Consider the following 21,308-nt stretch of genomic DNA (forward strand, 5'->3'; position numbering starts at 1 on the left):
ACCCAGAATGTCTCTGTTTAAAGGTGAAGATACTTACGCAGACAAATCCCAAATCATGCTTCAAGTTATTCACAGAATGGAGCCAGAGCAAACCTCCCGCATCTTGTTTAAAACGAGTTACTTTCTGCTGAGTATTAACAGTACCTGGTGTCTGACTAGTAACACTTGTAGGGAAAAACTAAGTTGCTTGAAAAGCAAATAATGATCCCCTCATTTATTTTTTGCTCGAGACTGTATTTTCCATTACTAAAGGTTTGCTTAAAGCAAAGGTAAACCTTTATTTTGGGGTTAAAATTGGCTGCTGAAACAACCACCTGGATACTTTTTCTAACATTGATTTCTCAGCTGTGTATTTTGTTATCATCCTGCTATTTGAAACAGAACAAGTATTACTGTTTCTTGATCCATTCAGACATAATGGCACATTAACGATCACATTGTTGAAAAGTTCCACTGTTGTTACATAACTAAATGGGGCCTTAACAAATTCAAGGTTTGAACCCCACTTATTCCACTGCATGACATATTTTTTCTTCCCTGACTCTGTAAACGGAATATCACAAGTGCTGGGCATTAAATGCTTACTCAGACCAGCTTCACATATCTCTGTAGTGATGTTCATATTTTATGGTAATAGTCTAGCTGCTAGATTAGCAGATGGTTGTCATTAAAGGGAAGGCAAAGTGAAACAGCAGTCACAGATTCTTGGTTCCTGTTACATGTCACATTTAGGGAACAAGTTAGTATGTGTTTTCTCTTCTGAATTATCACCCCAATCATTCTTTCTCTTCCCTTCCTTTCCCTTCCTTTTCCTTCCCTTCCTTTTCCACCTCTTCCTTCCCTTCCCTTCCTTTTCCACCTCTCCCTTCCCTTCCCTTCCCTTCCCTTCCCTTCCCTTCCCTTCCCTTCCCTTCCCTTCCCTTCCCTTCCCTTCCCTTCCCTTCCCTTCCCTTCCCTTCCCTTCCCTTCCCTTCCCTTCCCTTCCCTTCCCTTCCCTTCCCTTCCCTTCCCTTCCCTTCCCTTCCCTTCCCTTCCCTTCCCCCCCTCTCTCTGTCTCTCTGTCTCTCTCTCTGTCTCCCTCTCTCTCTCTCTCCTATTCTCAGCATTCAGGTATAGCCTTTCCTGCCAAATCTTTAACATCTCAGAGTAACGCAAAATCCATGCAAAATATTCTGGAACTTTCTTTTTTCACATTAAGCATTCCTCAAATGTGGGAAACTGATAATTTAGAATGAAATGTGGGGAAAATACTTTAAAAATCTTGTCAGCTACATAAAACCTGATGTTTAAGAGAACTGTTATGCACTACTGAAACCAAAAGTGTGGAAAGGGTGATATCTATGTAAAAAACAAAAAACAAAAAAAACAAAAAAAAAAAACGATTGATTACAGCCTTGAACTTTCTCTACTCAGCCAAAAGGAGAACGTAGAGTGAAGGCTCTTTGGTGGGGTGACTAGAAAAGTTGCTGTTTCGATGGACAGGCTGAGTCACAGACCACAAGTTAAGGAAGCAAATTCAGAATACCAGGGAATTCTGGTGAAGGAAAGTAAAAGAGACAAACGAAAGACTGGATAAAGAGGCGCTAGCTCATGGAATGAGAATTATCCTATTAGGAAAATAAATAACTTAGTGATAACCAAATAGCTTTTTAAGGATCTATAAAGCTTATGGTATTGAACACAGTAATTGACTTCTTGACTAAACCAAAGCCTGAATTGCAAAGCACTGTATTTGGGAGCCCTTCGCTGTATTGAAACTAGATATCCTAAGGATGATTTTTTAATGTTTCCAGAGGGAGTCTGGGGAACTATTTTGATGTGATACACTATTGGTGAAAGTCAAAACTGCATCTGCCTGAGAGAAGAAAATATAATAGTGGAGATAGGGAAGGAATAATAGCATTCAACTTTAAAACATGTAGGACAGATATTTGCAAATTCTTGTTCCAAATGCTGGGAAAGAAAGCAAATGAATCTATGGCTACCACAAGAACAGTTCCTGGGTTTCACCAACAGGAAAAAAGAAAGAAGGAGACAAAGTAGCATTATCTGGGGCACAGAGGTTGCGTGGCACAGCAGAAGTGCTCAAGTACATAAGTAAAGTACAAAAAAAGTGACAGGAGGATGTAGTGAGAAGGGAGTAGAAGATTGCAGAGAAGAGGAAGACAGAGGAAATGAATACAATTTTAGCTGTTTAAAGAAATTGATAGTGTGATTAATAAGGAATTTGGGGAACTTGGGGAGGTAAAATAATTGCAAATTTTTTATTACTATTTTAACAAATTGTTATTATTTTGAAACCACAGTTTTTCTCAAATTCTTTTAAAAAAAGAGTATGGTTCACATAGCAGGGGCTTCACATTGGGTCTGCCTGAATTCAGGAGTGAAAAGAGGTCTTCAGCGGGACATTCGAATCCTGATTTAACCCTGTGATTCTGTGATTTGAGGAAGTATCACCAGTTATGAAGAATAATTAACCATTTGATAGAACACTTGCAGAATATAAAGAAGTTCATTCTGTTCTTCTCTGACTATCCTTACCAATTACAATCAGTTATGCTTAGTTTCATTTAAAAGAGCTGCTTTGATAGAACATGATCTCTTAACAGTGTGAAATGCCTGTACCACACACTCGTCCATCATTACTCATGACTGCGTGATTTGTCATCGTTTATAAAACAAAGATGTGAAAGTTTTGATCAGATCGTGTGTTTCACTATGTGAAACATGTTTTTCCAGACTACTGTATATATATCTTGGATGGCCCTATTATCAGTATCAGTACACGGTTAATAAAAATGTTACACTGGACACAGGCGAGAGTGGAGAAACCCATTTCAGCTCAGAATGTATGAAGCTAACAACCTACTCACACACAGAATGGCAAACTCAGGCCACTTGTGATGAGTAAAAGAAAAAAAATCACTGCAATAAACACTGACCCAAGGAGATAATAAGTCACCAATCCAGGAAGAAGAAGAAGAAAGGTTTTTATTTCAATTTTGAAAATACATAGGAAATAAAAACAAACCCCCCAAATTTTGTAAAGGTTCCTACATGAGTTTTTTGTTCTATTTGCTTTATATCCATCATATAGCATGATGTCTTAGTTTTCAAGGTTAAGGAAGTTCTAAAGAAGCTATGATAATAGGGAAAGGCAGGGCGAAGCCTTAATAAGAATACTTTAAAAGTATGTATTTAATCACTTTAGAAGACAAATGATTATTTTTACCTATGCATTTTAAAAGAGCTCTAGAAATTTTTGGTTAGTCATTATTGATGTATTTACTTGAAAGCTGCATTATCAAAATTTTTATGAAATAATACATGGGCTTGTTTTGTCTTGGGTTGGATTCTGCAAAGCCTGCAAAGGGATCTACTGAGAATGTGCTTTCAGAAGACACCTGCCTTGCAGACAGGGACACGGGGTGGGCAGGGAAAGAAGGCAGACACAAATAAATGGTTTCAAAAGCATTCCAGCCTCAGCCTGACCGCACCAGCAATGCTATAGGGGGAATTGCACAGAGGTGCCCCAGGGATTGAGGGCTGCTCCCAGGTAGCACCCATAAGCCAAGAAAAGGGTCCCGGGGTGAGTTGTTAGCAGCCAACCCACACGACAGCTGGGGATGGCTGTACAAACCTGGTGTGTGTATATACCAGGGGTGCCAAAAAAATGTATACAAGTGGACAATTTGGTCAACGTTACTCAAGCAGTACTTTGCCATAATCAGCAGTGTCTGGACACAGATGGTAACCCCTTTGCCCACCTCTTGTAATTGCAGAAGTCAAACGGGACTTGTATTCATCTTTTGTGATTGGTATTTATTGAGTATTACAATTTTAATAGTTTTTTTCCTTTCTTAAAATGCGTATACATTTTTGGCACCCTCTGTACATATACTGTATTTGTCTCTCTCAGTACCTTCTCCATGTAAGAACGTCCCCAGGCTCTTGCATGGTGCCTGTCCATATCAAGTGCTCAATTAATAGCTAATAGGTGAATAAACACATGGATAGATGCCACAGAAAAGACACTGAAGAACTAGATAATAAGAAATAGATAACAATATCCAGCATCTATAAAACATTTGCCATGCACAGACACCATGCCTGGATTATTTTGTCAGGTAGAGACTGTTACTGCCTCATTTTATACCTGCAGAACCTGAGATGGATGTGTTTTCCAGATCCTCATAGCTGGTATAGTCTGAGAATCCACCCACTTAACCTCTTCGTTACACCGAATGCTCAGAAATGAGGAAGGTGAAATAAATGGAGTAAAATAAATATTGAAAACCACTGATCTTGGGTCATATGGAGTGGCTTTGTTTTCTTTTTAGAAGGTGGAATTAACACCTATGATAGATTAACCATTAAATATTAACAGCTGCATCTCCTTCCTTCTTAAAGGTCAGGTGTGTAGACTCCAAGATGGTCCTTAAATAAAAATTAGAAATTCTAGAATCCTTGGGTCATGCATATTAGTTGAAACATCCAGAAGTTTCCCAGTCTTTTTGTCTCTGCTCTATGATAGATTAACCATTGAATATACACATATATAATTATATATTCTAAACCACTTGTTTTTTTCTTAGGCCTGGCTGTAGTTTAAAAAAATATATATGCTATGAGTATTATTGGAAGGCATAAGATTAAAATGGATATTAATTATTTTTCAGCATTCCTCCAAGGCTCAAGTTTTCAAACTGAAAATCTCATGAATCTTATGGGGAAAATCCTCTAACACCTTTGGGGCCTTTCTAACGAGTCATTTCACTCTTCTTCAGGGTAATTACCAGTTTGCTCGCGCCATATATGAGATAATCAACTTAAAGTTTAAGCCAAATCCCTCTGTAATTCACTTGATACATTTAAGAAAAACTTAAAATGACACATTTTAAATGAATACTAATATTAAAGTGAGGTAAGTATCTGGCTACTTACAAGTCTTTACAAATTATGCATCTGAACTTTAAAAAGGGAGCCTATATTGATTTCTCTTCAATGTGTGCTCAGAAGATAATGTTGAACCCCCTCGGCTGTCATCCAGCTGTGTTAGTTGTGACTGGGCTAAGGCAGAACCCACATCGGCACATTCATAGTAATTGTGCTGACTCTCCTGACAGGACAGCTAAGTAGGTCATGATTTTATGCCAAAAGGAAATGGCCTTTTAGTGGCGAAAGGACTGTTGTTTATCCTCTGTGAAAACCTGTTACAGCGAGCTACTATTAACATCATTGCTGTAGTTTCATATTCCAAATTCATCCCTTTGCCCACAATCTCCCGTTTTGCCTTTCCACCCAGGAAATAGTGGTGAGATGTCTTTTAAAAGATTTTAAAATTCAAGCAAGCATTTTGTGATACTATAGTTATTACCAGCTCTCGTTTTTATCTCGTAAAAATCTAGCCTCGTTTTTAGGGCATGATTTTTGTAACACCTTGTACTTCTTTTAGAGGCAGGAGCACTGAGATAAAAAGAAAAAGTCATTTATTTATTCGTTTATTCACTTGCACAGCACCTCTTCTAGATTGGTGACTGTGCTTAGTTCAAAAGAGATTGTAAAAAAGTGAAAGTGAGGCACAGATGGGGGGATTTTGGGCTATTGTGGCTTTTATTTCCTTTATCAATGTTGTAATGGTATTTATAAAATAAATGTAAACCAGGAGGGTTTTCAAAAAGCAAAACCAATAATAAGACCTAGGAAGCTGTCAGAAAGAAATGTAAATCATCTGGGACTTAAGAGGATTTATCTCATTTTTAACTGTTCCCAGAAAATGTGATTTTACGTGGATAACCATTAACCGCCCCCTCAATAGAGTAATAGGTAACACTTTTTTCGAAATTTACTATGTGCTAGCTCTTTAGTGACCATGGGGATTCTCTTACTTAATTACCCATTTTAGCAAGCCACAACCAAATGACTTAGGCACTACGGTTATCACCTTTTTATGGATGAGGAAAGAGACTTAGAGAATCAGTAACACCTCCAAAGTTACACAACTCGTAATGGTAGCGCTAGGATTTGAATCCAGGTGGTCTCGCTTGAGTGAGAATCTCGCTCTACACCTTATCACATCCCTTCAGCATTATGTGTGGTCAAAGCAAAACAGTGCATTGTTCTTGACATTGTTGAGAAACCTAATTCTCCAACCTGATGAAAAATAGTAGATCTAGCTGAGTGTTTTCTGATTCATAAGTTGTTGTCAGATAAAGAAAAATACCTTTACTAGATCTGATGGAACAGCCAATAATCCAGACAGGGACATTTATGAGTCTTGAATACCTTGGACTCAAATGTCCTCTCTCCTACAACATTTTCTTTAACCCTCAATCCCACCCATCCTGTACATTCTTAATTCTCCTTCCCTCTCTGAATAGAGACCAATTAATCCTTCTTTCTCCTCTGATCTCCCACTATTCCATATAGCTCTGTTAAAGCCCTTTTTCTGTACTAATGTTAGGGCTCACGTGAAGGCCCCTGCAACTAGACTATGATCTATTTAAGGGTACTGAACCTCCAGTGTATAGCACATAGTAGGTGCACAATAAGTGTTTTGCAATGAATTAATAAAGGTTTCCAAACACTCAATAGTGTCACTTTCTCAAGTACCTGTAATGGAAGGTCCTACTTGGACAGGGAGAAGACATTCTTAAGAGCTAAAAACACAATCCTCTCTATTATCTGATACCAGAGTAAAACATCTTTGCATACTATACCCACAGCAGATGTTAGGTGCTCAATAAACATTTATTGAGTAAATAAAAACCAACCATGAGAACCTTCCAATGAGCTTACAAACCCAAGAATTTACTAGGGAATAGGGAAACTGATTGTGACTCACAGCTTTTAAAACACCAGGACTTAAGAACACCCAAGTGATCTTTAAATCTGGAGTTCCCTCAATAATACAGATGGTGCCAAAAAAATGCATACACATTTTAAGAAAGGAAAAAACTATTAAAATTGTAGTACTCAATATATACCAATAACAAAAGATGAATACAGGTCACGTTTGACTTCTGCAATTACAAGAGGTGCTCAAAGTGGTTACCATCAGCATCCAGACACTTCTGATTATGGCGAACTACTGCTTGAGCAACGTTGACCAATGGTGTGCCCTTGTATACACTTTTTGGCACTCCCGGTATATCTCTTCATCCATTATTGGGGAGGTGTAAATATGAGGGCCCTCCACTCCCCTAATTGCTTCTGCAATGAAGGATTGCAGTTGAAGGAAAGAGAAAAGACCAGAGACATCCTCGGAGAGTTCCAAGCATGGCATAGATCCCTAGTCTCCTGGGGAGGGTAAATTCTCTACTTTAGGATAAGGACAGAGCTTTGTTTAGAAGGATAGGGGTCCTTTGGGATGTGATCAATTTGCTAGTAGGTGTCCTACAAAGTCACTCTATCATTTTGTAAAAGCCGGCATACTGACTTTGCTTTTGTGCGATCAAAGCTGCTTCATTCTGTAAGCCTGAAAGTTGCATTTGAAGTTGGCATTAATTTTGTTTCTCTCAGGCTCAGCTTTTTGCCTTGAGGCTCCTAAAAGACTTTGGTTGGCTTTGGTCTCCATTGAAAAACATAAAGAAAAGAAAAGAGAATAAGCCTGATCCTCCCAGGGCCTAAATTAGCCCCTAGTCACACATCTGGTGCTTAGACAGCACAGCGGTTTTTTTTCAGGCTTCCAGGGTACCACTTAAGGCTTTGTAGCAGGAGACGTTTGAGCACTGGAGAGAATGGAGCCTGTAATTAGGAAAGGTCCCAAATGTCACTGAAATTTGACTTCTGAGACTGTTAACTACTTTCTTTAGTTTGGATGCTTTCTTGGCAAAGGTTTGAATCTTTATCCTACCAACTTAGAGTTTTATAAAGTCTCAAATTGCTGGAATCTTGGAAGAGAAAATAGGAAAGGAAAAGGGTATTTTAATTAATTGAATTTTCTGGTTAATTCAGTTTGATGAGTATTTGTTGTATAACTGCTGGGCTCAGGACCCTGCTAGGGGTCGTGGAGAAAAAATAGGACCTGCCCAGTGTGATTCTTGTCTCCAGTGAATATATACGGTCTTTTCTTCTCCGTTTTCTTCTTTTAACCTTTCTTCATGAAGCCTTTTCAAAGTATTTTAGTCCTCATTGGTGCCATAGTAAGTTCAGAAAAGCTAATATGATTTAATCTTCCCTCTATGTATTTTCAATGCCCAACACATACCTGGCACAAAGTAAGTGCTCAATAAATCATTACTGAATTGAATTGCATCAGGTAGGTGGTATAAAGGACTGGATAGAATCTATATTGATCCTAAGATGTATTCTAAAACTTTACTTATTTGGCAAAATCCATTACATCAACCTATTTGCTGGGCTACAGATCTAGTTCCTAATTAGTGAGAAGCAATGTATCATGTAGTAGTACCATCATAATGAAATATTAAATGCTTTTGGCATCTACTAAGGATTTATTTCAGCTACCTACATTAGAATGGATATATGTACCATTCATATTCTTTCTCCAGAAACTTAATTTTATTTCACTTTTTTCCCAGCTTTATTGAGATATAATTGACATATAACATTGTGTCAGTTTAAGGTGTACAATGTGATGATTTGGGACCCATGTACATTGTGAGGTGGTTACCACAATGAGGTTAGTCAACAACTTCATCACTGCACAGAATTATTTTGTGTGCGTGTAGTGAGAACATTCGAGATCTGCTCTGTTAGCGCCTTTCAGGTGTATAATACGGTATTGTCAACCATAGTCACCACGCTGTACGTTAGACCTCAGATCATATGCACCTTGTGACTGGAGGTTGGTGCCCTCTGACCAACAGTTCCCTATTTCAACCACCCACAGCCCCTGGGAACCACCATTCTACTCTCTGTTTTTATAGGTTTGGCTTTTTTTTTTTTTTTTTTTTTTTTTTAAGATTCCACAGGCAGCTACTTAGTTTTAAATGTGTCCTATCACAGTGCCCACAGATGAGTGACCAAAATATGGGGCACTTGCTACCCGTTTATGATCTGGATATGGTCAGAATGAGAATGTCTGCCTAGGTCTCTACCTGAGCCTGCAAAATTTCCATCATCGCTCTACTGCAGCTGCCTGTCCTCCAGATCAAGAATTGTTCCAGACCCCAGTTGCTGCCACCACCAACTTGGATTCTTTATGCTTTGGCCCTTTTCTCTCAACAGCAACCTAAGATCTAGTCTCTTCTTTCATATGTGGGTGGCCTGGCTTTGGATCCACCATCCCTTAATGAGACAACCAAAGCAAGATGCTCTGGGAAGGAGTATGGAATGCTGCCCCTCATTCAGAGGCATGGCTGACGCTGGCAGGGATGTGGGAGAAGCCAGGCCAGGCCTCAGGTGCTGGTGGCTGAAACCCGGGGCAGGACCAGAGCGGCTTCCACAGGAAGTGCCAGACCAGAGATGGACCGACATCTGAAATTTATCCTTCAATCCCAGAGAGGCTCTTAGAAGGAGGGTGGGCCTACTCTTTCTTTGATTACTGAGGCAGAAAGGAGTGGTGATAAGAGGAGAAAAAAACAGAATCCGTGCTGGATCACTTCAGTCCTCTCAACAACTAAAAGGCAGGGCTGTCTGCAGAGAGAAGTTTTGTAAAGCTGTTGGAGGGTAGAACTAGAATCGATAATAGATAAAGAGGGTTGGAGAGTAGTAGCCAGCTTCCCTGTGAAATTGATAGTTTTCAACTACAGACTCCCCCCCGCTCCCCTGGAGAGATCTCTATTCGGAGTTGGGGAGTCATCTGCCTCTTACAGTCAACTTTGCTGATCCTTTCTCCTTCTGATGCTTCTGGCCTGCCTGCAGGGAGGTTTTTCTGTCAACAGCCACAGCCACCTGGATGGGTACATGCATCATAAAGAGAAAGAAAATCACTCTGGCCCTAATGTGAAGAATAAAAGCAGGAATGTTTGAGTACTTTGCATCTGGACCTGGCTTGGCTTGGCTTCTGATGATTCTTAGAGGTTTGTCCTGAGAGAACTCCTAAGAGCCCCGATTTGTTCTGCAAGTACCCAGCTAAGTCCTAAGGCTACTGCATGGAACTGAGAGCTGGTCCCGACAGCCTGGGTGGGTGGTGGGGCTCACAGTTTCATGGAGATAGATGTGGATTCATTCCTGGCTCAACCACCTACATGACCTTGCACAGCTTATTTAATTTCTGAGGCTCAGTTTTTAAATCTGGGGAAATGGCACAGAAGAGATGCTCAAAAAATATTTAGCACTCTTTCGTTGTTGAGTACTGATGAAGATTCTGAAAAATGTCCTCTGAGCTAGTGTAGTAAGAGTAATCAAACCTATCTGGATTTAGTCTTCTTTTCTAGCTCTCTAGAGCAAGACAAGTCAGTCATTATTACAATAAGGTTTCAAATTGAGGAAGAAATTTTTTCTTAAAACACTCCCTAACTTTTGCAACAATTTTCTCTGGAATCTCTTTATTATGTTGACTTTTTCCCAACAAAATTTTCTAGGTGTTGCCTATAATTTGAATATCCAGTGAAATAAAGATTCCGTACAAAAAGCGGAGAAAATAGTTTTTACTCAGATATCCATAGCTGTCTGTTCTCATCAGTTTGCATACCAGTCGTTGTGTGTTTTTAGACCTATCTTCCTTCATGTTTTGCCCTTATTTCATTCTGTTAAGAACTATATTCTACACGTTTCAGTTTAGCAGGGCGATGCCACAGAGTTCTGCTCATCCAAACAGGGGGTTGACTTGACTTTCTCAGACGAATATTGTCTCTACCCAAACACCACCAAAGCCACTTCAGTATTTTTCTTTCAAACTTTGTGATTAATTATGAAGCTTTAGAAACATCATTCTGTAGAATAATATCAACCAGCATTACTGCATCTCTGATAACTACAGATTTCACTCCATTTACCGCAAGTTTTTAAAATTATTACTATTCTTGTGCAAGCTCCAATTTTTGTTGGAGAAAAACAAAGTCACTGTACAGAGAATACCAACCAACCCATTTAGAGAGAAGTCTCTAAACCTATAAAAGAAAAAAATTGAAGGGTGAGTTATTTGCACGTTGAGAGATCTCCAGTAGCAAAGGACAAAAGCCATTGGTGAAAAACATGCTTAATTGAAATTCTTTGCATGAAACCAGGGATAAATAAAAAATTCAAGAAGCTGGTTTGATGCTCAGAGAATGATACTTATGGGCTATATAAAACTGAGACAATACTAATATCAGAGCCAATTTGTTTCCTCCTCAAATGATGAGACAAAGAAAAAATGGGAGACAGAACTAAATTTAGTAAAAGGTGGAATCGGGAAGGTGGAACTGATATCCTCCCTTTCAAGTCCACTTAGGATGTTTTATAGATCTAACGTTCCTAGCTAACAGAGGTAAGAATGCAGAAAGCCTTGTCTGTATAGAGAAGATTTGGACAGCCTGTTGCAGCCTGAAAGCCAAAAGAAGAAAACTCATTTCTGCCATTACAAATGCAAACTGTCATTGCTGCCTTCTCTTCAGATGGTGCCTAATTCTCCTCCATATACTATAATTTCCTTTCCCAATCTAGATATATTTTGTACAATTTTGAAAGCTGTTACAGCATGTGTTACTCAAATTAAAACGTGTGAGTGAACTAGGAAATTCAGTAAGCATTTCATTTTGAAATTTCCACTTGACCTCCGCAGCCTTCTTATAGTAAATCATAAAACAGATTGCATAGACCATGTCCTCTGTGAGTTCTTCTCCTCAGAATGAGAAAAGAGTTTTGTTAATATTGCTAGACATTAAATAGCAATCATTGAAAAGATAAAGTGCCCATCTAATCGCAGTGTCAGAGCTGGGAGCAACTCACATCGTGTAGTCTGGTAGCACACGATGACATCTGCCCTCTGAAGCTTGTTTCTGACCCACAAGGTGTAAATAAACTTTTATTCCTAGACCCTTCATTACTCTTTACCTATGCTACCCCCTGCAGCACGATCACTTCTGCTATCTTTTGTATTTTGAAATTTATGTTTTTGCAGCTTAATATCTTTTTTTAAAAAAAAAAGGTAAAGAAAAATCATCACTACATAGTTTCAAAACACTCTTTGGAAACCCAAAAGCTGAGAATGCCATGATGTAGGTGAGGGTTCTCAACTTTCGTACTACTGACATTTTAGACTGGATAAGTCTTTGTTGTGAATGGGCTGTCCTGGAGACTGTGGGACAGCTAGCAGCATCCTTGGGCAGTAGCCTTCCCCCTGCCAGTGGTGACAACCTAAAATGTCTCCTAGCCTTGGCAGATGTTGGGCTCGGGGAGAGGGTGTGGACAAAATTACTCCTGGTTGAGAACCATTGATGTGTATGGTTTGTACAAAAACAAATAAGTAAAATGTTCGATGATTCAAAAGCCATTCTCTTTTTCTGGTCACGCTTACTGTCCTGGGGTTACACACACACACACACACACTCACACATATTCCATCCCCAATAAAGGTTAACACCTATAAGTTTTGCCTTAGGCTCTGTTTTCCAGGGATCCTTGGCTAAAACATAAGCTAATGTTCTTTGATTTATAAAATGACAATGTTCTCACCCATCCCTCAAAAGTCCAAGAAGAAAAAAAGCAAAACCCCTCTCAGTAGATATTACTCTTGACTGCTGATAGTAACAGATATTTTGAAATAAAAAAACCAGCCATAGTATATGATGTGGGCAGCAGCATTAAGATGGTACTAACTGTGCACTAACTGTGCCTTCACAGTTAGGTCTCCTTGTGTCTACTTAACCAGCACATACCTGTTTGTCATCCCTTGCTTTTAGACAAAAGGGCGTGTTAACATTTATTTGAACAGAAGGGCTATGTTTGTTTTACTGTCGTGGTGTACGTAGCCTGGTAGGATGGAAAGGGTCAGTCATCCTAAGTTCAAGTCCTGGTTCTCCTGCTTATTAGCTGTGTGATTTGAGAAAGTCATAATAACTCTGAATAGCTATTTCCTCACCTGTAAAATAGAAAACTATCTGCCTCACCTTTCCCATGGGCCGATGTGACAATAGTGAAAGCACTTTGAGGCACCATATAGGTGTGCTTTTACTGTGTAAAGGGAGGTAAGGAAGGAAATAACTTTCTAATTTAGGCTTCTAACATTTCCCTCACTAAAAATAATTAAACACTTACAGCAGAAAAAATATAATGGAAGAAATCACTTAAATCTTAAATACCTTCAAGATAATAATAAAGATTAAAAACTAAAGGGTTGAGACTTCATCAAAAGAGACTGGATTTTAGCTCCCACATGAAAAAAAATCAAACAAAAACAGAAAAGTGTGTGTGTGTGTGCAATTTTCAAGATATTGGACATCAAGCAATGAGGTGATTCCCTGAGAGAAAGAAACGAAACATGGTGGCCCTACAGTTGCCCCCACTTACTGCTGGAGAGTTTCCAGGCTACAGGGCAGAGAGAAGGAAGCCTTGTGAGGACTGGTGCACCCCATGAGTTGAGCAGAAGGAGCAGAGTCCAAGAGAGCAAGGTAGCTGGGCTTCAGAGGACAGAGTATCAGACGTGCAAGGCATGTGCAGACAGAGAATGCTGGGGATCTGCAGAGCGCTCCCCTCAGTATTTAGAACAGTACTAATCAGTGCGTACCTGAAGCTGAGGGGAAACCACCCACAAGAATGAGCGGGAACAGTAGTGGGTGCTCACACCAGACATGGAACATGGCTTATGTCTACCAGCCAGAGTGGACAACCTCTTAATTATCAAAGCACTATATGGAAAAGCCTTGCCTCAACAGTGGGGAATAATTGGCCCTAAACTAAATACTTTTCTGGTCTAGACCAACAAATATTAAAATCAAGACCTGGAAGGATCTAGTTGTTTCCAAGTAACTAAACTGCATTCCAGAGCAAAGCTCAGTAATATTTATAGGAATACAGAAAAATCTAGCATCCAACATGGTCGAAATGACAATGCCTGGCATCCATTAAAAAATTACTAGGCAGGCAAAGAAACAGAAAAATATGGCTCTTAATAATGAGGAAAAAGATAGCAAACAATCAAAACTGACTCAGAACTGACACCAGGTGCTAGAATGAGCAGAGAAGGACATTAAAAGTTATTATAATTATATTTCAGATGTTCAACCCTTAAATAGAGACAAAGATATTTTTAAAGACTCAGATCAGACATCTAGAGATGAAAACTACAGTGTCTGAGCTGACCAATAGGCAAGATGGGATTAGCAGTATATCCGTACAATGGAACGCTGCTCAGCAATGAAAATGAATGAACTATAGATACGATATTGACGAATCCCAGAATACTTCTGCTGAGTGAAATTATCCAGACCAAGAAAAAAAAAGACAAAGATTTCATGCTGTACAAATCCTTTTATATGAAATTCTAGGAGATGCAAAATAATATATAGTTACAGAAAGCAGATCGATGATTACCTGGTAGGGGCAGGAGGAAGGGATTCCCAAAGGACACAAGGAAACTTTGGGGGTGATGGATATGTTCACTATTTTGATTTTTATGATGGTTTCACAGGTGTATATGCATATGAAAACTTACCAGTTTGTATGCTTTAAATATGTGCTGTTTATTGTATATGGATTATAACTCAGTAAAGCTATTTTTTAAAACTAAAGAGATAAAGGTGTGCTTAAAAAAAAAACCGCTGCACAGCTTGGAATGTAGAAAACTTACAAATATAACCACATTTTTTTAATATTTAAAATTTTGTAAATTTTAGAAAATGGTAAAATAAATATTTAAATGTGTCATTTTTATTACATCTAAATCTGTAGTGTCTATAGACTACATCTACAGTATGGTATCTATAGTACCTAGAATAATAACTGAAATTAAAGTTTGGTTAGGGGTTTCTTTCTTTTTTTTAACAATATTAGAAAATATTTCCTTCTGTTGTTTAAAACAGCATGTTTTCATGGGTATTTAATAAACAAAACATGAGCTATGCCCTCCTTAAAAATAAAAAATAAATAAGTAAATAAAAAACAAACAAAGCAAAAAAAACTAAGAGCCAGAAAGGCACAAGGTATATTTCGGTTATCATTTTTTCCAAAGCCTACTTTATAAATTAAGAAAATTCTATACGTTTTTCTTAACCATAATTGACTGTACGTTTACTCCCTAATGCCCTTTCCTGTTTGATAGGAGGTCTGGGCTGAAAAACCCTCAGTGTCTGATTAAAGACTCAAGGGCTTTCATTCCCATTGTCCTGCTTCATTAGAGATACAGTTGTGTGAAGCATGCTCATTGTATTTTGGAATGAACTAAGTTATATGTTCTCATGTTTGCAACTTGTCTGTCCTGATTTCCCCAGTTTGATGCCGACCGAAACGAGGATGAGGTGTTCTATGACATCAGTGTGGCAGTTGACAGCAAGCTATTTCCAAACAAAGAGGCTGCAGCAGGTAAGTCACTGTGTCCTTTGGGCAACAGTATGCACTGATCACCTGGCAGGTGCCTGGGGCTTTCTTGTAAGGTTGGAGCTCAACAAACTGCTGTAAGGTGTTAAGGATCATACTGCCTCAGAGCTTTATACTTGCTGGTTAAAAATAAAGGTACAAAATAAAATAGAAAAAGGGGCTATACATCTGGCTCTTATAGTTAACTTTCTTCCAGTCATTACACGTGTAAATTAGCAGGTAGTCACAATGGAGCATAAGACCTATGATACTATAATTGAAAAAATCTAATCTAGCCCATACTTTGTGCAAGAATTCAAAGTTACAATTCCTCCAGGAGTCCCTAACCCATATAGGTCTCTCCTTTGCCACCTGCAAAAAGCCTGCCCTGGATGTGATAGCCACTGACCCACTGCCCCTTCTCTTCCTCCGTTCTCTGGCCTAGAAGTTTGACATTGGACAGCAATGAAGAGCAATCATACTTAAGTAGACAGTTGTCACAGTTCTGTCCTGGACCCTTCTCTCACTCTCCTTTACTCTCTAATCTGCGTTAGCCCATTGTCCCTCATGGTTTCAATTCTCAGTTATATGTAGAGGACCCTCAAATCTTTGTCCCAGTCCTGATCTATTTTCTCAGTAATAGCTTCAGTGGCCAAAAAGTCCGGGTCTGTAAAGAAAAAGGCTAACCACTTAAAAATTTAAACCATATTTAAATTCCACTGAGAGCAGCCTAAGAGAATGGCAGAATAAAAAGAAAGGAAACACAGTAGTCTTCCTGGGCAGACCCGTAGACCACAGATAACTGACCTCATTTTCCAGTGATATTTACAAAAACATGGCCTCTTGCAGAGAAAGATGGAATACTGAGAAGCATGCAAACAAGACTACTGCTGCTCCGAAAAATGCTATGACACCTGTGCTTGTTAATGTTTTATTTAGAACATTTATGTAGACTTCTAACAACAAATATCTAACTGCTAGATATTTGCAGTTTGCTAATACAGTGGCATGGAGGAGCTGATCTAAGCTGCCCCTTCTTTAGAACTGGCAGCATTTTGTGGCATTTTTCCCAGGTGGCCTCGTCCTGCAGTAATGCAGCTGGGCTGGCTTCTGTGCTAGTCGGTAAACTGCCTGAGGGCAGGTGCTGTGTCCTCATTCTCTCCAAGTCCCTTTGGCATAGTGCTCAGTGCCTGGCCCTTAGCAGAGGTTGGAAGGGGCCTACTCTTCTCTCTCTACACCTCCAAGCTTATGAACAGAGGGTTCTGTGCTCACGGTCCCAACTCCTGCTAGATCCCTTCACTCCCAAGTCCCTGAAAGCTGGGTTCTGCTCCAGCCTTCAAATAAACCGGTTCTGTCTATAGGATCCCTGAGTGAAGTGCGCCTGGGAGGGATGGTGGTTAACTAAGAAGGATACCTCCCCTACAGGAGGCAGCCACCTCACAGCTCCAGGCTATGGTTGCCACTAAGGAATGGGCCAGTGTTGCTAGTTTCTGCTCTCTTTCAAGAGAAAACAGAAACCTGCTGTTTGTAGGTGAAATCTCTAGGCTTGTAAACGTTGGTGACTCATCCAGTTAAACAAGACTGGTCATGTCCTCTATTCTGTGAATTTTCAACCCCCAGGTTTTGTCCCTTTACGCTTCACTTCTCTCTGAACTCTCTTTGCAGAATCTCAGCTGCCCTGTGGCTCCTATATTACCTCCCTGTGAATGGCTTTCAGTTCTTCTTTTAAATTTTTTAAATAAAGATTGTATATATTTAGGATGTGCAACATGGTGATTTGATATAAATATACATAGTGAAGTGATTGCTACAGTCAGGCTAATTAACATACCTTCTTTTCACAGTTCCCATTTTTCTGTGTGTGATCAATGGCACCTAAAACATAGCAAAAATTCCAGTATTCAATACAGTACTATTAACTATAGTCATTACGCTGTGCATTACATCTCTAGGCGTATTCATCCTACCTAACTGCAACTTTGTACTCTTTGGCCAACATCTCCCCACTTCCCCCACCTCTGTACCCATGGTAACCACCATTGGACTCTGCTTCTATGTATTTGACTCTTTTAGATTCCACATGTAAGTGCGATCATGCAGTTTTTATCTTTTAAGACAGCCAGGCAGAAATGTCCCCACCCTCACAGCCCACACCCATCGTCACTCCACAGGGACACCTTGGGAGTCGTCCTTGTTCTCTGGCCCCAGGCACTCATCTAAGGCGGTGTCATTCCTCGCCCACTTTTACCTCATACTTGGCCTCTCCTGTCTGTCACGAATCCTGTTGCTGCCATGGGGATCCTCACAGAATGCAGCTCAGATCACCCTGCCTCCCTGACAACAAATAAAACTTTCAATGACTTTCCACAGGCTGAGCACCAGTGTAGTTAACATGGAAGAAAATATCCGTAGCTTTCCTACAGCGGTCCTGTTCCTGCAGCGGCGTCACCTCCCTCCTTACTCACCCCAGCTTCCTCCAGGGCTTGGAAAGCCTCAGGTATCTGCCTGCCTGTGGCCATTTATTTGCACAAGTTACTTGGAAGTGCCTGGCCCACGTACATCACTGTACTCTCCCAACTCCTAGCCCCATCCTTCCCATGGCCAGATCTTACTTTGTATCTCAGATTAAATGGGATTTTTCTCAGAAAGCTTTTTCAGATCCCATCCCAGACTAAATTAAGCCCTTGAGAAGGACCCCACACTTTTCCTTCAGGGTTTTTATCACAACCGTGATTGTATAATTAGATGTGATTGTTTGTTAAAAATCTATTTCCCTTATTAGAGTGTAAGACATCACGGGGGGGGGGGGGGGGAGAGATCCAGTGTGAATCTCACAGGAGATGGCACATAAGGCCTTTCTTTTCCAGCTGGCCACCTCAGCTGGGCCACTCATCTGAGTACGTTGACCCACAGCCACGCCAAATTTTCTTTGTCTCCAGAGCAGAGCGTGCATTTGTTGAGCCCATGCCATAGAATGCCATTCTCTCAAACCTCAAACTCCAGCCCCATCTGTAGAGTCCCCTGCTCTCCCTAAAGCCCTCCATTAATACTTCAGGTAGAGCCATCTGGCTATATCACTCACATCTCTCTGGGCCTCAGTTTTCTCATCTATAAAGAGAGGAGAATAATAGCACTGCTTCAGAAGATTGTTGTGAAGAGTAAATAATATACGTGTGTAAAGCATATGGCTGTCACATTGAAAAAAACTATATATGCGTTAGTGTCTTCGCTGAGTATTTGAGGGGTCACAAGGAGAGACCACATCGAACGCAACACAACTCTTCCCCATTTCCCTAGGTCTGCTTCTACTCTCCCTCTCTTCCTCCCTTTCCTCACCCCTATTGTGGAATAACTGAAAAATCCCCTTTTCTCTTCTCACTTAGAACAGTCTACCAGTATGAGATCCCCAGGAACTCACTTTCTTGTCCCAAATACTATCAGGATATTTAAATAATAATAATAAGTTCACACACACACACACACACACACACACACACACACACACACACACAGAGTGCTTTAAAGGAATTCTAATGCAAACGATTACTAACACTTTCCATGCTTGTTGGAATTAGAGCTGGAGTCCCGTGGGTAATGCCTGAGGCATTAGAGGGGATTTCATGCTTGTAGAGCTAATGAAGACGATCAAGACCTGCACAAATAAAATGTCAATGTCCTTTTATTCATTTTTCAGTCATTCTGCATATATGTACCAAATGCATAAAATGTCTAAGTTTTGTTCTTAGATTCAGAGAAGAAATACATCCCCACCTAAAACTGCTTACAGTTTAGTGGAAGAGACAGGACAAGGGAGAAACCACTTTCCTCAGAGGGGGCAGATGAAGTGTTAGAGGAGTTGTATCCACAGACGCCCTTCACTGCTCAAGAAGCCCTGCCTCGCAGGACTGTCCCTTTATTTGGTGCGCAGAGTGGGAGGAGGACCTTCCTAAAACTTCATTCAGAAAATCCACTAGGAGAAAAAAGTCTGTAACATTATCCCAGAAAGCAGTATGGTTAGCCTTCGGGTACCTCTAAAGCCAATTTGTATCATCTTCCCACTTAAATTAAAAAAGACAACCTGAAAATAATATTTCCAAAGACCATTCTACATCTAAAACTGGTGACACCGAATGTTCCCTGTAGGGTTCTATTTCAGCTCATATTTTTCTCTGTTATCTATAGAAAGGATATTTTTAAATCTGAAAAGAAATCAAATTCAAAATGGGGGGGTGGGGATATGAAAGCCATACTATCACTTTTTCAAAATGTCCTAATTTTGCTGTCTTTTTGGAGTAACAAGATCATTGAAGTTGTCTTATATATTAAATGGTCCAACAAAAGAAGGCAAAATGGATACATATGGCTATATTTACCGCCCTATTTTGTATGTCAAACCTTAGGCTATTATTTTCAGCAAACCAAGCAACCAATACAAAAGAAAATGAAAGCTATTCAATCATTATAAGCTGAAAATGACATCCTTTGTCTACTGCCTTTCATGATATGTTAGTACTGTTGCCAAGAGCAACAACGTGTCAAGAAATTCCATCCCTTAACGATACAGTAAAATTTCTGTGAAAAGTGTTTTATTAGGAAAGCCAATATCTTCTGGTTGTTTTGGGTCTGCTTTTTTTTTTTAACAAAGATCTCTTCATTCTACCGTTGTTGAAAATAGTTTTCTAATAATCTTGCTGCAGTTTCAAATACTAACGTGTAATATCTGCTAACTGGGTTGTTTAAGAGCCCTTCACTTTGTACTTTTTAAAAAAAAAAAACAACAACCAAAGGAACAGTTTCTAATTAAGTAAAGTAAGTAGGACACAGGAACTAAAACAGCTATATGTTTCATAAGCCTTTGTGTTCAGATCACGTTGCTTACTCCACATGAATCGCTTGAAATGCATGCCAGGGGAGGGTTATCATTTGCGTACCTATCACCACTTCCCCTAGTCACTGGCGGATAATATCCATACTGTGCAAGTAATAAAATTGGCATCACCTTGAATGATGCTGTCAGTAGCAGCCCCTTGATAGTCACCGGGTGTAGTGACACTCTTTGATTCTATTTCTGATTCTTCCATTTCTGCAGCCACCCAGTGACCCATCTCGTCATTTACCTTTCACTGTTCCTCATTTTCTCAGAATGTAGAAGAGACGGCATACTGCTCTAGGTCCTCTCCTATGGAGTGTTAGAATGAGAAGTTTTCTTTATAAATCCATTTGGGCTTACTCCTGCTTAGAATTTAGAGTCAGCAGGATGTGTTAAGGAGAAATGGGAACTTTGATTACTGTCTTTATCTCACTCACTTTCTGCATGAACATGGCCAAGTTATTTAACTGCTCCATAGCTTATTTTTCTCTTTTCTAAAACGAAGGTGTGAAATACTGATACTAAAATGTCTATGATTTTATAATGGAAATATATACATTTTACTTCTGATATCTTTAATACCTCACAGCTCGTAAGTGCACACTGGTCTTCAAACTGGGTTTTGAGACAATCAAGTATTTAGGCCCTAAGATACACCTTATAAAATTTTTTATTTGAATAATATCAAAAGCACAAAGATAGAAAAATTATATATAATCCCGTGACTTGAAAATATTATATATACAATGAAAATTTCCGTGTCACCCCTCTCGTCTCACTCTGTTAATAGCATGTGCTATGCGTAGCTCCCCAACTCCATTTTAGCAAGCGCCTCATTACCAGTGGAATTGTCCAGGGCTGCTCTGACCATGTGGTTGGCATCACCTAAAATTGTGCTGCACACAACTATGCAACTGTACATGGTAACTCTATGGTTAGTTACTTTTCCAAAATGGTTTGATGGGTCAAGTATCTCCATTTTGAAAAGCTTGTCATCCTTCAACAAACAACAAGTGCTGGAGAGGATGTGGAGAAA

At 39.6% G+C, this 21,308-nt stretch overlaps 1 protein-coding gene across 4 annotated transcripts in view; it reads left to right on the forward strand.

Annotated features, from left to right (window-relative positions):
- The window catches only part of AK5 (adenylate kinase 5), a 204,352-nt gene that overhangs the window by 83,122 nt on the left and 99,922 nt on the right, over positions 1–21,308 (forward strand). For all 4 annotated transcript variants that reach the window (XM_019743342.3, XM_019743343.3, XM_088791211.1 and 1 more), the window contains exon 7: positions 15,318–15,408. In XM_019743342.3, the coding sequence (XP_019598901.3) occupies positions 15,318–15,408 (91 nt within the window). The remainder of the gene's footprint in view (positions 1–15,317; positions 15,409–21,308) is intronic.

The sequence above is a fragment of the Rhinolophus sinicus genome, chromosome 14 (assembly GCF_057876585.1).
Source record: "Rhinolophus sinicus isolate RSI-liver-muscle chromosome 14, RSI-T2T, whole genome shotgun sequence".
Classification (NCBI taxonomy): Eukaryota; Metazoa; Chordata; class Mammalia; order Chiroptera; family Rhinolophidae; genus Rhinolophus; species Rhinolophus sinicus.